The sequence below is a fragment of the Sminthopsis crassicaudata genome, chromosome 4, assembly GCF_048593235.1.
Source record: "Sminthopsis crassicaudata isolate SCR6 chromosome 4, ASM4859323v1, whole genome shotgun sequence".
Taxonomy (NCBI): domain Eukaryota; kingdom Metazoa; phylum Chordata; class Mammalia; order Dasyuromorphia; family Dasyuridae; genus Sminthopsis; species Sminthopsis crassicaudata.
This window is the reverse complement of record NC_133620.1, coordinates 427,544,974-427,556,699: the sequence shown is the minus strand read 5'-3', so window position 1 is coordinate 427,556,699 and position 11,726 is coordinate 427,544,974. Positions and strand designations below refer to the sequence as shown.

General features: G+C 47.0%; 1 protein-coding gene across 1 annotated transcript; it reads left to right on the top strand.

The window, feature by feature from the left end:
* The first annotated feature begins 509 nt into the window (after positions 1 to 509).
* Positions 510 to 9,804, top strand: GNAT2 (G protein subunit alpha transducin 2). The gene is made up of 8 exons (XM_074262905.1): positions 510 to 996; positions 2,652 to 2,694; positions 2,966 to 3,107; positions 3,944 to 4,101; positions 5,982 to 6,110; positions 6,292 to 6,421; positions 9,011 to 9,164; positions 9,419 to 9,804. The coding sequence occupies exons 1-8, from the start codon at positions 879 to 881 to the stop codon at positions 9,607 to 9,609; spliced, it is 1,065 nt and encodes a 354-aa protein (XP_074119006.1). The 5' UTR covers positions 510 to 878; the 3' UTR covers positions 9,610 to 9,804.
* The last annotated feature ends 1,922 nt before the right edge of the window (positions 9,805 to 11,726 follow it).

Genomic DNA, 11,726 nt, shown 5'->3' with positions numbered 1-11,726 from the left:
TCATTACTCTCTCCTCCCTAGCCTGATAAGGCTTTCCTCCTCCAAGAAGTCACAGACCTCACTCTCTGGCATGTACCACTGTACTTAATACACCTGCTTCCTGTGTGTTTGTTCCATCAGTCTCAGAACACAGAAACTGTCTCCTTACTTCCTTGCTTCTTCTTGATCTGCCTAATGCAATAATGGCCTGGCCCCCAATTCACTGCATCGATCTGCCAGTTAGTCAGTAACCTTGCTTTCGTTAACTACCTCCTATAGCCAGGCACTTGAGTGGCTGACCGACTTCCATCATTAAAACATTTAAAAAGCTTGGGAGATGCCCAGGTAGCAGGAATCCTTTTTTTCCAAGTGGGAAATAAGGGTGTTTCCCTGGAATTGCTTGGGATGCTTTCTCCCCTGTTCATCTGGAACTCCCTAGTCCCTTGGAGGTTCAGCTCAAGTGCCACTTCCTTAAGTGGTCTTTTGTGATTCTTCCAGGAAGACCCAGGTCCTGCTTCTGATAGATATTCATGGGGAAAGCACAAACGAGCATCCTCCTTGGGCATCCTCCGAACACTGTATGTCAAAGAAAAATTGCTGATCTGCGATGGTAGAGGGAGTTTTAATATAAGGAGCTCCCCACGTTGTTATAATTAAAAGTCTACACCAAGAAAATCCCCCAAATCTCCCACTTCCCCCTCACCCCACCTCTCCATCTTCTCGTCTTTGCCATTTGTCATCTTGAGCTCCTTAATTGGCTTTCCCCATCACATGGGTGGACATAAGGCTCCCAGAACAGAGAAAGAACTCGTCCAGAGCTGTAGTCTGCTCTCTCACCTCGACCCAGACCTGGGAGAACCCTCAAGAGAGCAAGGAGGTAGCAAGGAAATAAGAGCAAGATGGGGAGCGGAGCCAGTTCCGAGGACAAAGAACTGGCCAAGAGGTCCAAGGAGCTGGAGAAAAAGCTTCAGGAGGATGCGGACAAAGAGGCAAAGACTGTCAAGCTCTTATTGCTGGGTGAGGTAACCAGGGGTTGGCAGGGAGGGAACGGGGAATCGCATCATCTATCACTCCATCACTCCCTTCTCTACGACTCGGCCATCATGCCTCAGCTTCCCTGACTACTCCTGTGGGCCCCTCTTCCCCTGGAGAGCTCTCCTTGGAACCTCCATTTCAGAGAAGGGCCAGAGACTTAACCATCCCACCCTCTTCTCCCGACCCAGATTTTCAGCATCCTTTTTATGTCTGGTCTTTCCCCCATTAGAACCTAAGTTCCTTGAGGGCAGAGACTCTTTTGCTTGAATTCGAATCCCCACCACTTAACTTAGCACCTGACATGTTAATACTTAATACATGCTTATTGGGGGGACTGATTGTTACCCCAAAATTGTTGGTTGGTTCTTGCCTGTTCTTGGAGAGATGGGTTCCCTTGTTCTCAGGGTAGAAAGCTCTTGGTAGACTGGGATGAGTTGGAGAAGGTACCAGGCCACTTAAATTCAGCCCTCCCATCTGATAAGAGCAGATATTAAGCCTTGAAAACTCTGAATGTGGATACCTCCCCTCTTTGGAGGAGGGATAATTCAGATAAAAAGGACTGGACTAAAAGCACCCAGGTACGGGGCAGGCCATAAAATCTGAATCGGAAAGGGATTCTGGATCATTTATTCCAAGCCCTGTGCATGAACACCATTTCCAATAAGTGTTATGCGTTTTTTGCTTAAACCCTTCCAGGGTTCCAGGGTACTACTTTGTCAGAAAGTTCATCCTCCAAGGGATGCTATTTTGAAACCCGGGGTTTCAAGGTCTCAAAGCCAGTCATGTCTGGCCCTGATCTTGCCAAGTTGCTTGGATTCCTTACAACAGAAGAAAAATCTGGGGAGCAACAGAAATGAAGAGCTTTTGGGGGGCCCAGATAGTTGGAGTAGGTTTCCCCCAAGGGGACGGGGAATCGCGGCTTGATGAATTCCTCGTAGGCCTCTTGTATGAACTATAGCCTCTCAGTCTGTCTAACCACAATTACATCTGCGCCTGCGGTGGAAGAGCTCTGCTAAGGATGGGTCAGCGGGCACACAAGGCCGAGCCAAACGAAAATGTACTGACTGCAGGTGGAAGGCTCCCATGGCCGCAGGAACCTCAGGATTAATTGGCTCAGCAGGCTCCAGATACCACCCTTCCCCCAGCTGGGGCAAAGGAGACATCAGGGCCACTAAATGAGCTCTTCTTAAGCCCAAGCAGCTTTCAGCCAATTCAGAATAAGCTGCTTAGAGGAAAGGTATAATGTGGTGGTGAAGGGTGAAGAAAATGGAGACCTGGAAGCAGGTGGAGTAAGAAGATGGAGGCTGCTTCGGAGTCCAAGGCCGATTCAGGAGAGTCCATTAGAGCTGTGGCTACAGTGATGTGGGGGTCCAAAGGGGACCCCTCACCTGGAGCCAGAAAAGGAAAGCAGAGCAAAAAGGGGGGGAACGTCCTCCAAACCCATCCAAGCAAGCCCAAGGGAGACAGGGAAAATCTGGGAGGGAAAAGTCCCTTCTTTCTCCTCAAGTCTGAATCCAGGGATAGCAGGACTATTTCTTTGGGTGTGTGGGGGGAAATACAATTTTTGCTCGGATTCCTCTCTGTGGACTAAAGAATTTACAAGGTGGGGTTCAAGGCAAATTGTTCTCTCCTTGCAGGTGCTGGGGAATCAGGAAAGAGCACCATCGTCAAACAGATGAAGTGAGTAAGGGTGTAGAGGTGGGAGGTGTAGGGGCAGTGAGGGAGGAGGAGGGGGATAGGGCCCAAGACATCCAGAATGCAACAGAGGGATACTCTGACCCATTCTCCCAGACCCAAAGCAGTAATCCCAAATGGGCTGTCCATCCATCTGGACCAGGCTACGGGGCGGATTTCCTGTTTCTTACCCCAAATGGAAAAGCAACAAGTGAACTAGGAGGACTGTGGGATCCCCAGGTCCGCCTGAGGACCAGGGCCTTCCTGTCTCCTCTAGAATCATCCACCAGGATGGCTACACCCCAGAGGAGTGTCTGGAGTTCAAAGCCGTCATCTATGGCAATGTGTTACAGTCCATTCTGGCCATCATCCGCGCCATGTCCACCCTGGGCATTGACTATGCAGACTCGTCCCGTGTGGTACGTGTCCATCCAGGGGGCAAGGCATGAATCCTCCTAATGGGGGGGGGAGACAAGGTGGGAAACCAGGATCATTCGTAAGTGACCCAAGGGTGAGGAAAGCTGGCTTTGGGGTCGGGCTCCTCCCCTCTGGTCTGCTTTATCAAAGAGTCTCCTAGATGGTCTATGAGGTCCCTCGAAATCTAGGATCCTCTAAAGTGACAGAACCAAACAAAAACGAGCAGCCTTTTTCTCTGCATCTTGATGACATCCACAAGAGGGAGAAAGTTAGACCCAGACGCCTCCTTTCACAGCTGAATTTTACGGCTCAGGGACATACATCGACCGGCCTGAAGCCATACGCAGCTGCGCACAGACTGGAACCGGCCCCTCATGACTCCCTTCTTTTTCTTTGTGCTCCCCGCCCCCCCATCCCACCACACTCTTTTCTCCTGAAACCTAAGCCCTAAATCTCCTTTGGTCCCAGAGAAGGCCGGAGTCAATCTGCCCCTAAAGAGCCCTTAGAACCTGGGGGGGGGGTAGGAAGTATCTCCTTTTTTGTGCCCAAAGGGTCCCTCATAATCATTATTTAAAGTCCTATCTCAGCGATGCTTCTAAAATGTCCCAGCCAGGAGCTAAAGGCGGGTGTCAGGACACAAACTCCAGGGGATAAAGCCTTTAGAATCCAGCTGTCTATTACGGGGACCCCCCTTTTCCTCCTCTCGGCCGCCATCTCTAACCTCAACGAGCAGCACCAGGGTGCGGGGAGGAAGCTCGCAGGACCCCTCGCCACCTTCTGTTGGCGTTCCCCACCCAGACCCTTCCCACTTATCCGGCTCCTGGCTCTCTGGCTGCAGGAGGACGGACGGCAGCTCAACAACATGGCCGATTCCATGGAGGAGGGGACCATGCCCTCCGAGCTGGTGGTCATCATCAAGAAGCTGTGGCAAGACGGAGGCGTGCAGGCCTGCTTTGAGCGGGCTGCCGAGTACCAGCTCAACGACTCTGCCTCCTAGTAAGTCTCTGCTGCCTCCAGGCCCCACTAGCCCGGGGCGACGGGCTGGCGCCCTGCATTACTCCGCAGCCTGGGTTTCGTCTTGTTTGGGGTTTTAAAAAAAGTCAACTTCACACGCATGGTTTAAAATGCGGTGATGGGGCAGCTGGGGGGTGCAGTGGGTAGAACAGGACGACCTGAGTTCAAAATTGGCTTCAGACACTTAATAGCTGTGTGACCCTAGGCAAGTCACTTAACCCAGTTACCTCAGGAAAATGAGATGATCTAGCATAAATATGACACTGATATGAGCCCAGCGTCACGTCATGGCCAAAAAACCCAAACCCCAAAGCTAATGAGCTCTTGGGCTGAACCGAAGGGCCCAGCTCCCAGGACCGTTTCTAACCTGCCCTGCTCAGGCCTCTTTGCCCTGTCCTGCTTAGCGGTGGTGCTTCCTTCTGGCCCGTACGCCTCTTCCTATCCAGGTCCCCCATGTTAAGCAGAGAGAGCTCTGAAGTCAGAGGATTGGGTTCGAATCTCATCTCTGGTTTACTCCCTGGTGATGTTGGAGGAGGTATTTGGGCTTCCTGGCCTCAATATCTCATCTGTAAAATGGGGGAGTAGGATCCCCTTCCAGGCCTAGGTATATTCTTCTCCGTGCACATCCTTAGAAGTGTGTAATGGAGGGGGCTCCACAGGGGCCTGTTCAACGGTGTTTGCCATACTGCACCAAGTGGAACCACGCATCAAGTTGGCAGTGATTCCCAAGAGCGGGAGATCCGGGGTTCAGGTTCCCGGTATTTTGGGGCTTTCTTGGCAAAACACTGGAGTGGTGGGCCATTTCCTCCTCTTGCTCATTTTGCAGATGGGGAAACTGAGGCAATTAGAGTTAAGTGATCTGGCCAGAGCCACACAGCTATTAAATGTCCGAGGCCAGATTTGAACTAGTTCTCCCTGACTACAGGCTCTGTACTTAGCCACCTAACTGCCCTCTTCTATTAATTGCTATTGGTGCGACCATGGACAACTCTCATTTCCCGGTTTCAATTTCCTCTTTTGCAATTAATTGTAAATGGATTAGGGGAAAGGGAAGTATAGAAGGAGAAATTCAATAGTGTCAATGAAGAATCACATTAAAAGGAAAAGAAATGTAATAACAGCCACATAAGATAAAATCAATTATGTTCTCTACATACTTTTTGTGTCACTTTTTTTCTTTTTTGGTGCTGAGGCAACTGGGTTTAAGTGATTTGTATTTTGTATTTGTAGCTTCAGTGACCAGCACGCTGTCTCACACACTGCAGACACTTAACACGGGTTTGCTGAACTGAACTCCCTTCTTAGTGCCGCCCCCTTAGTCCTCTGTCCTATTTAAAAAGCTTGGAAAACCCTGGAATAAAAGAAGTTCCAGGTCTAGCCAGCCTAGGGAATGAGAGCAGCCTCGACTTTATGAGGTCCTGGGCCTCGACCTCCTCCTGCTTGGGGGGAAGCAGCGGGCCCGAGCGACTCCTGGGCCTGGTGTTCAGGGCTCTCCACAGTTTGGGCCCAACCTACGCGTAGCAGTGGGTGTGAGGTCAGAGGAACAAAACTGGCCGCACCATGGAGATGCCCAAGGTTTGTGGAAGGGAGCATGTGTCAGAGGAAGGGGCTTAGGGTGTCTAGGGCTCGGGGAACTCGAGTCACAGGGTTGGAGCACGCAGGCCTTTCGAGTGCTGCTGGCCACAGTGCTGCGCTTCTCCTTGTGTTAGTTCTGGTCTTGGACAAGTCACCGCCTCTCAGGACCTGGAGGCGGCAGTGTTAAAACACATGGAGATGGGGCTAAAATTTAAAATGAAAGTATTAAAAACAGCAAGTTCTTGACTACTGGGTAACATCGGCCCCATTTGTGATCTCTTGTCTAGCTATCTCAACCAGCTAGATCGAATAACAGCCCCCGACTATCTCCCCAATGAGCAGGACGTTCTTCGGTCTCGGGTCAAAACTACAGGGATCATAGAGACCAAGTTCTCAGTCAAAGACCTGAACTTCAGGTGGGTGCTCCCCTGCCCGCTTGGGCACCAGACTAGAAGCAGACACGGGCAGGCCCTGGGCCTTGAGGTGGCAGGGAGCTGCCATGTGCTTCTCCAGGGGCGGCTGCCCTCCGTGAAGACCACGCGGGCTTTTGGGTCACAGATGAGCAGCCCCTTTGAGACAAGCGGCTTCTTCCCCCAGGATGTTTGACGTGGGAGGGCAGAGGTCAGAGCGCAAGAAATGGATCCACTGTTTTGAAGGTGTTACATGCATCATTTTCTGTGGAGCCCTAAGTGCCTATGACATGGTACTGGTGGAAGATGATGAAGTGGTGAGTAGAATTTGGGCTAAGAAACGCTGGGGGCCATGGTGACTTTTGCTTTAAGCTCTCCTAGAATCCCCCAACTTGTGTGATTCCAACCTGTGTTCATCTTCAGAATCAGATTTCTTTGCACATCGGCAAAAACAAATACCCTGCTCTTACTACTCAGTACTCTAGTGTGGTGCCCAAGTTTTAGAACCTAAAAGATCCAGTCATTTCTCTTTTTTATTCCATAAAAATATAAAGGGTATAATCTCAAAGTATTCTAGGACTAGGAATATCACCAGTCCCTAGCAGAACCTTTCTTTTCTGTCTTTGTGTGTGGGGACAAGAGAGGGAGTAGGAAAGGCCAGAGGAACAGAGAAGATAAAAATGATAACTAGAAAAAAAGGAAGTACAACCTGCCTCTTTGTTCACCCTTACTAGCAAAGGTTGCACAGTCCCACTAGAAGTCTAATAGAACTGCCCAGAGCGGAGAGAACTAAATGGGCTAGTAGAGTTTTTATCTTTGTAACTACATGTTGAATCTAACTAAATGCTTCCTGGAAAGCAACAAAATGGTGGAATGACTTCCCAGGGCCAATTCCTATTGAACTTCAGAATTCTGCTCGACAGGAGAGGAAGAAGTTGTCAGGTTCAGGCCAGCCCCTCACACTGGAGTCATTTCAAACTCAAAACACAGAGAAAAGTTCTTTTCTTCCAAGTGTATACTCCAGAAACAGGAGAGCCATCTGCTGAAACGATTTCTTCTCTTTGTTCTCCGTGGCCTGTATCAATTATCCTTTTTCTGAATTTATATATTCTAACCCAAGCTTCTCAGTGGCTTTGAAGCAGTATTAAACATTTTCTGGCTGCAACAGATGAGCACAGACCCAGTCCCTATGTACACCAACAGCCTGTGAGACGTGGGGTAGCCTTGGACACAAGTTGGTTTGTAACAGGCGGGGGTGAGAGTGTATTTTCATGGAACTCAGATGACAGCGTCATTCTATTTAGAATCTGAAGTGAAAGGGGCTTCCATCTCTCACCTTGTGCCTGCCCCTCGGAAGCCTTCTCTTCCTTCAAGACTTTGTTAAAGCACCATTTACCTTTCTCAAATGATCTTCTATCATACCTGGGGTATACAGTGTATATTCCTTTAGGAGAATATAAGTTCCTTTTGGGCAGGGACTCTGGTCTTTGTTTTACTCCCTAGCATAGTGACTGGCCCATAGTAGGCACTGGTACTTGGTAAAGTGAATACTATATTGTTTAAACCAATTTGAGCATGGAAGGTTTTAGTCCTAGTGCTGAGCCTGAAAGACCTGAGCTATTATCCCAGAGGGCCCATCATCCAAAAGTGAACATATACACAGCTCCATGGGGGGTGTGGCCTTTGTTCTAGCACTGAGAGTGACCCCCAAATTGTCTTTTGCCCCTGAGGTTTGGGAGAATTTGCCTAGAATCTGGAGCCAAGTCTCAACCCCAATAATCTAGTACACACTGTCACCTTAGCTCAGTTTCTGGCACATAGTGAGCACTTAATAAATACTTGTTGACTTGTTGACCCAATAATACTCATGACCCTCCCTTAGAAATGGGGTTGGGATTTGTGAGCCCACAACTTCAGCTCTAAACAATGCACAGGAGGAGGAGGGAAAGCAGAAATAGTAACACAATCATGTTTATCAGCATCTTTTCTCCTCCCCAACCATCAAGCTAAGCTGGGTTCCCAGGGAGAGAAATTCCTTAACCACCCAACAACCTGCAATACTGCTGTTAACTGCTGATCTGACCTCCTCCCTACAGCTGAAGCAATAGCATCTGTGCTTTCCCCAATAATAATCCCTGTAGGAGATGGAGATGGAGCTATTGAAACAGTGTGGGAGCACCTCCCCTCACCCCATTTATAGAAAAGCTTTTGTGTTGTTTAAAACAGCTGGTTAAAATTAAGCCCAGCTTTTTCTATAAATTCACAATTATATAGTAGCTAAAACTCAGCAAGTTTATATGTATCTTGATGGGATAAGAATTTCCCCGTTCCTCTCATATTTGAAGATTTCAAGATCAGAGGAGTCTAGATTTAGATCTGGAAGTGTCCTCGGGGAAGGAATTGTTATTTTGCAGATGAGGAAACTGAGAAGGTCCAAAGTCACAAAAATATTAAGCAGCAGAACCAGGATTTCATTCCAGATGTGAGTCTTTCTACCCTATCCTAATATCTCTTGAAGGGAGATAGGATATATATCAAGTAGTTGAAGGATTAACACGAGGGAATAGATACATCCTGTTTGGTCCCAAAGGCAAGTTGCAGGGAGGCAGATATTATGGTAGAATTTCCACCAGTGGAATGGGCTGCCCAAGGCGATCGGTGGGGCCCCCTCTCACTCCAGGGCTTTGAAGCAGAGGCAGAGAGCCGGCCAGGTGGTAGGTCTGCTGCCGAGAGTCCTGCCCAGCTACAGGCTGCCCCAGGTGACTGCTAAGGTTTCTCTCCATTCTGAAGAGGTGAGCTCTTAAAAGTCTCAGTTTCAGCTGATTCCCTGCGTGGCCTTGTCTACCTGTAAGAAGGAGGGAGTCAGGAGCAGGAGTGAAAGGTGTCTGACTTTCTTGCCCACCCAGAATCGCATGCACGAGTCTCTGCACCTGTTCAACAGCATATGCAACCACAAGTTCTTTGCAGCCACTTCCATCGTGCTCTTTCTCAACAAGAAGGATCTCTTTGAGGAGAAGATCAAGAAGGTTCACCTCAGCATTTGCTTCCCCGAGTATGATGGTAAGTGTCTCAGGGACCAGCTAAGAACCCTTGGCTAGCAGGGGTGGGGGTGGGGGGTGGCTCTTATACAAAAGGCTTATAAGACTCCCACTCGGGATACCGAGAGCCTGGATGAAAGCAACATTTCATTCAGTTGCTTCTCAAAAACATCCTCAGATGTTAGATGCTAAAGACTTCCTGAAGATGACCAATGAGAAAGTTCAAACCCCTTTTCATCCATCCCTTCACTGCTTTGTTTTTTTCTGTTAAAACAGGTAACAACTCATATGAGGACGCAGGAAATTACATAAAGAGCCAGTTCCTTGATCTAAATATGCGAAAAGATGTCAAAGAAATCTACAGTCATATGACTTGTGCAACAGACACCCAGAATGTCAAATTTGTGTTTGATGCGGTTACAGATATTATCATCAAAGAAAACCTCAAGGACTGTGGGCTTTTCTAGTTCCCGTCAGTCAGCAGATACCCATCTGAAAAAACAGGCAGGGCTGGACACTTGTTTGGGAAACTGGAATGAGAGACCAATGGATAATGGATATCATATTGCCTGCCTTCTCGGTGGGTGGGGGAGGGCCTGGAGAGAGACAGAATTTGGAACTCAAAAGAAATTTTCATGTTAAAAATGAATGTTTTAAAAAGATTAAAGGTGAAACTGTGGTATGTTTTGTTTTGTATTTGTAAAAAAGAAATAGGCCAGGCAATTCCCAGGAACAAGAACAGCAAAGCCATTCTCCACTGGAGATGAAGCATGCCTAATTGGCTCTTCCACAACAGTCTGTGGCAACATCTTAGCATTTTCTGCTGAGGAAGAGAGAGGGTTATTAGAAGCTAATGGACTTTTGGGGCTTTCTTTTAAGTGGTCTCTTAAGCTTTCACAGTGGAAGAGACCTGGTGCCATTTTTAAAATTTAACACTCAATTTTGTGGAATAAGATATTCCCCAAAATCCCCCAATCAAAACAGCTTATAAAATGCCCCCAACTGCATGTTTCCATGTACTACACTTTGGTTCCAAGGGGACCAAGATCCCAGGTTAGGTTTTGCAAATTTGTGAATTTTCAATATATACAATGGGAAATTATGATTTTTAAAAAAGTCCTATTTGGGGAAGTTAAGAGATGTAGCCCCCATTTTTTAAAACAGCAGGCAGAGCAACTAGTCCAAAATTTAAAATCATTCTAAATGCTGAGGAAATGGAGGCATCGGCAGCCAGGAACTTTAATGTTTTCTATACTTTTGGGAAGAATGGACGTGATTTTATCAGTGTAGGAAGGGTATATAAACTCTTTCCAATACACAGCAACAACTTACCTGGAACAATGCTCATGGTGGATTTGCTCATAGTGCTAGAATCAAAATGTGTTAAGAGATGGTACCTAAATCCAGATCTTCTGTCTACTATGTTTAACACTACTTTGTAAGTAGATAACAGTTGTTTAACAAATGGTTGTCAAATATTGTACTGAAAGCAATGGAAGGAGCCTCCAAAGAGCCACAAAACAAGCAAAAGTAGGTAGTCTCTAGGAAAGTCTAGGACCACATCAAAGCTATCCATACACTATCCCTGTACGTCTCACAAAGAATACCGAATGGCCTTGAACTCTTGACCATTATTTTGCCAGCTATGTCACAATACATTGGAGTGAGAAAGAAGCTGCTTTTGGTTCAAGCAGAAATAAAATCAAGAGAATTATAGTGTGTTAAAGCTGACAGAGACTTTAGATTTCATCTAAGTTCAACCCTCCTTAGTTTACAAATGAGAAAAAGAAGGCAAAAAGTCTCCGTAACTTGCCATTGCCATAGTTTTGCTAAAGGCAGACCTGATACTCAAGCCTGGTTCTTCTTTTCATCCTGCAGAACAATGATACACTTCCCAGACTGCCTCTTCTACCTTCCCTGCTCTCTTTAGAACCTGGGAAGAAACTAGCTTTGTGGCTTTCATATACCCATTGTGAAAAGCTGTTCCTAGCGAACAAAAAGGCAGCAAGCGTTGATTTGGACAACAGAAATCTCTGCAATAGGGCCCATGTAATGTTGATTGCAAACAAGTAATGTCCCCTCTCAGGCCAAGAAAATTGCTCCCTTGAACTCTTGATGGGGGGAGAGGGGAGGAGGAGAAGGGAAAAAAACCTTGGAAATAACTTGACAGGAGGTGTTTAAGTAAAATCCAGATTTAGCAATTGCAAATACCAGTGAGGAATGTTCTTGGCAGTCAAGATTTAGTATATAAAGGAAAGTGTTGATTAAAATGAAAACCTGCTCCTTGCCAGAAACATACATTCACACTTTTGTCTGCTACTACCAATATTGATACTATGGAGCCATATGAGCCAGAGATTCACTAAAGAAGAAATGTGTAGCTGTTACAATTTTGTATATTGAATGGTCTTCCCCTTTTTTCATTTTCCAAAAAAAGAAACATATTTGTGAGCAGAATCACCACAGAATGAAGTGAAAAAATGTTCAGACTACATTTTTTTTTTTTTACAACCTGCCAGACACTCCTGTCCTTGTATACACCTCCAAACCTCAAACCAAATCTACCCAAAGCAAACTGTTTTCC

Coding starts and splice junctions, on each gene's coding strand:
- GNAT2 (XM_074262905.1), top strand. CDS start 879: ATGGGGAGCGGAGCCAGTTCCGAGGACAAAGAACTGGCCAAGAGGTCC. Junction 2,695..2,965: donor ACCATCGTCAAACAGATGAA/GTGAGTAAGGGT, acceptor TGTCTCCTCTAG/AATCATCCACCAGGATGGCT. Junction 9,165..9,418: donor TTGCTTCCCCGAGTATGATG/GTAAGTGTCTCA, acceptor CTGTTAAAACAG/GTAACAACTCATATGAGGAC.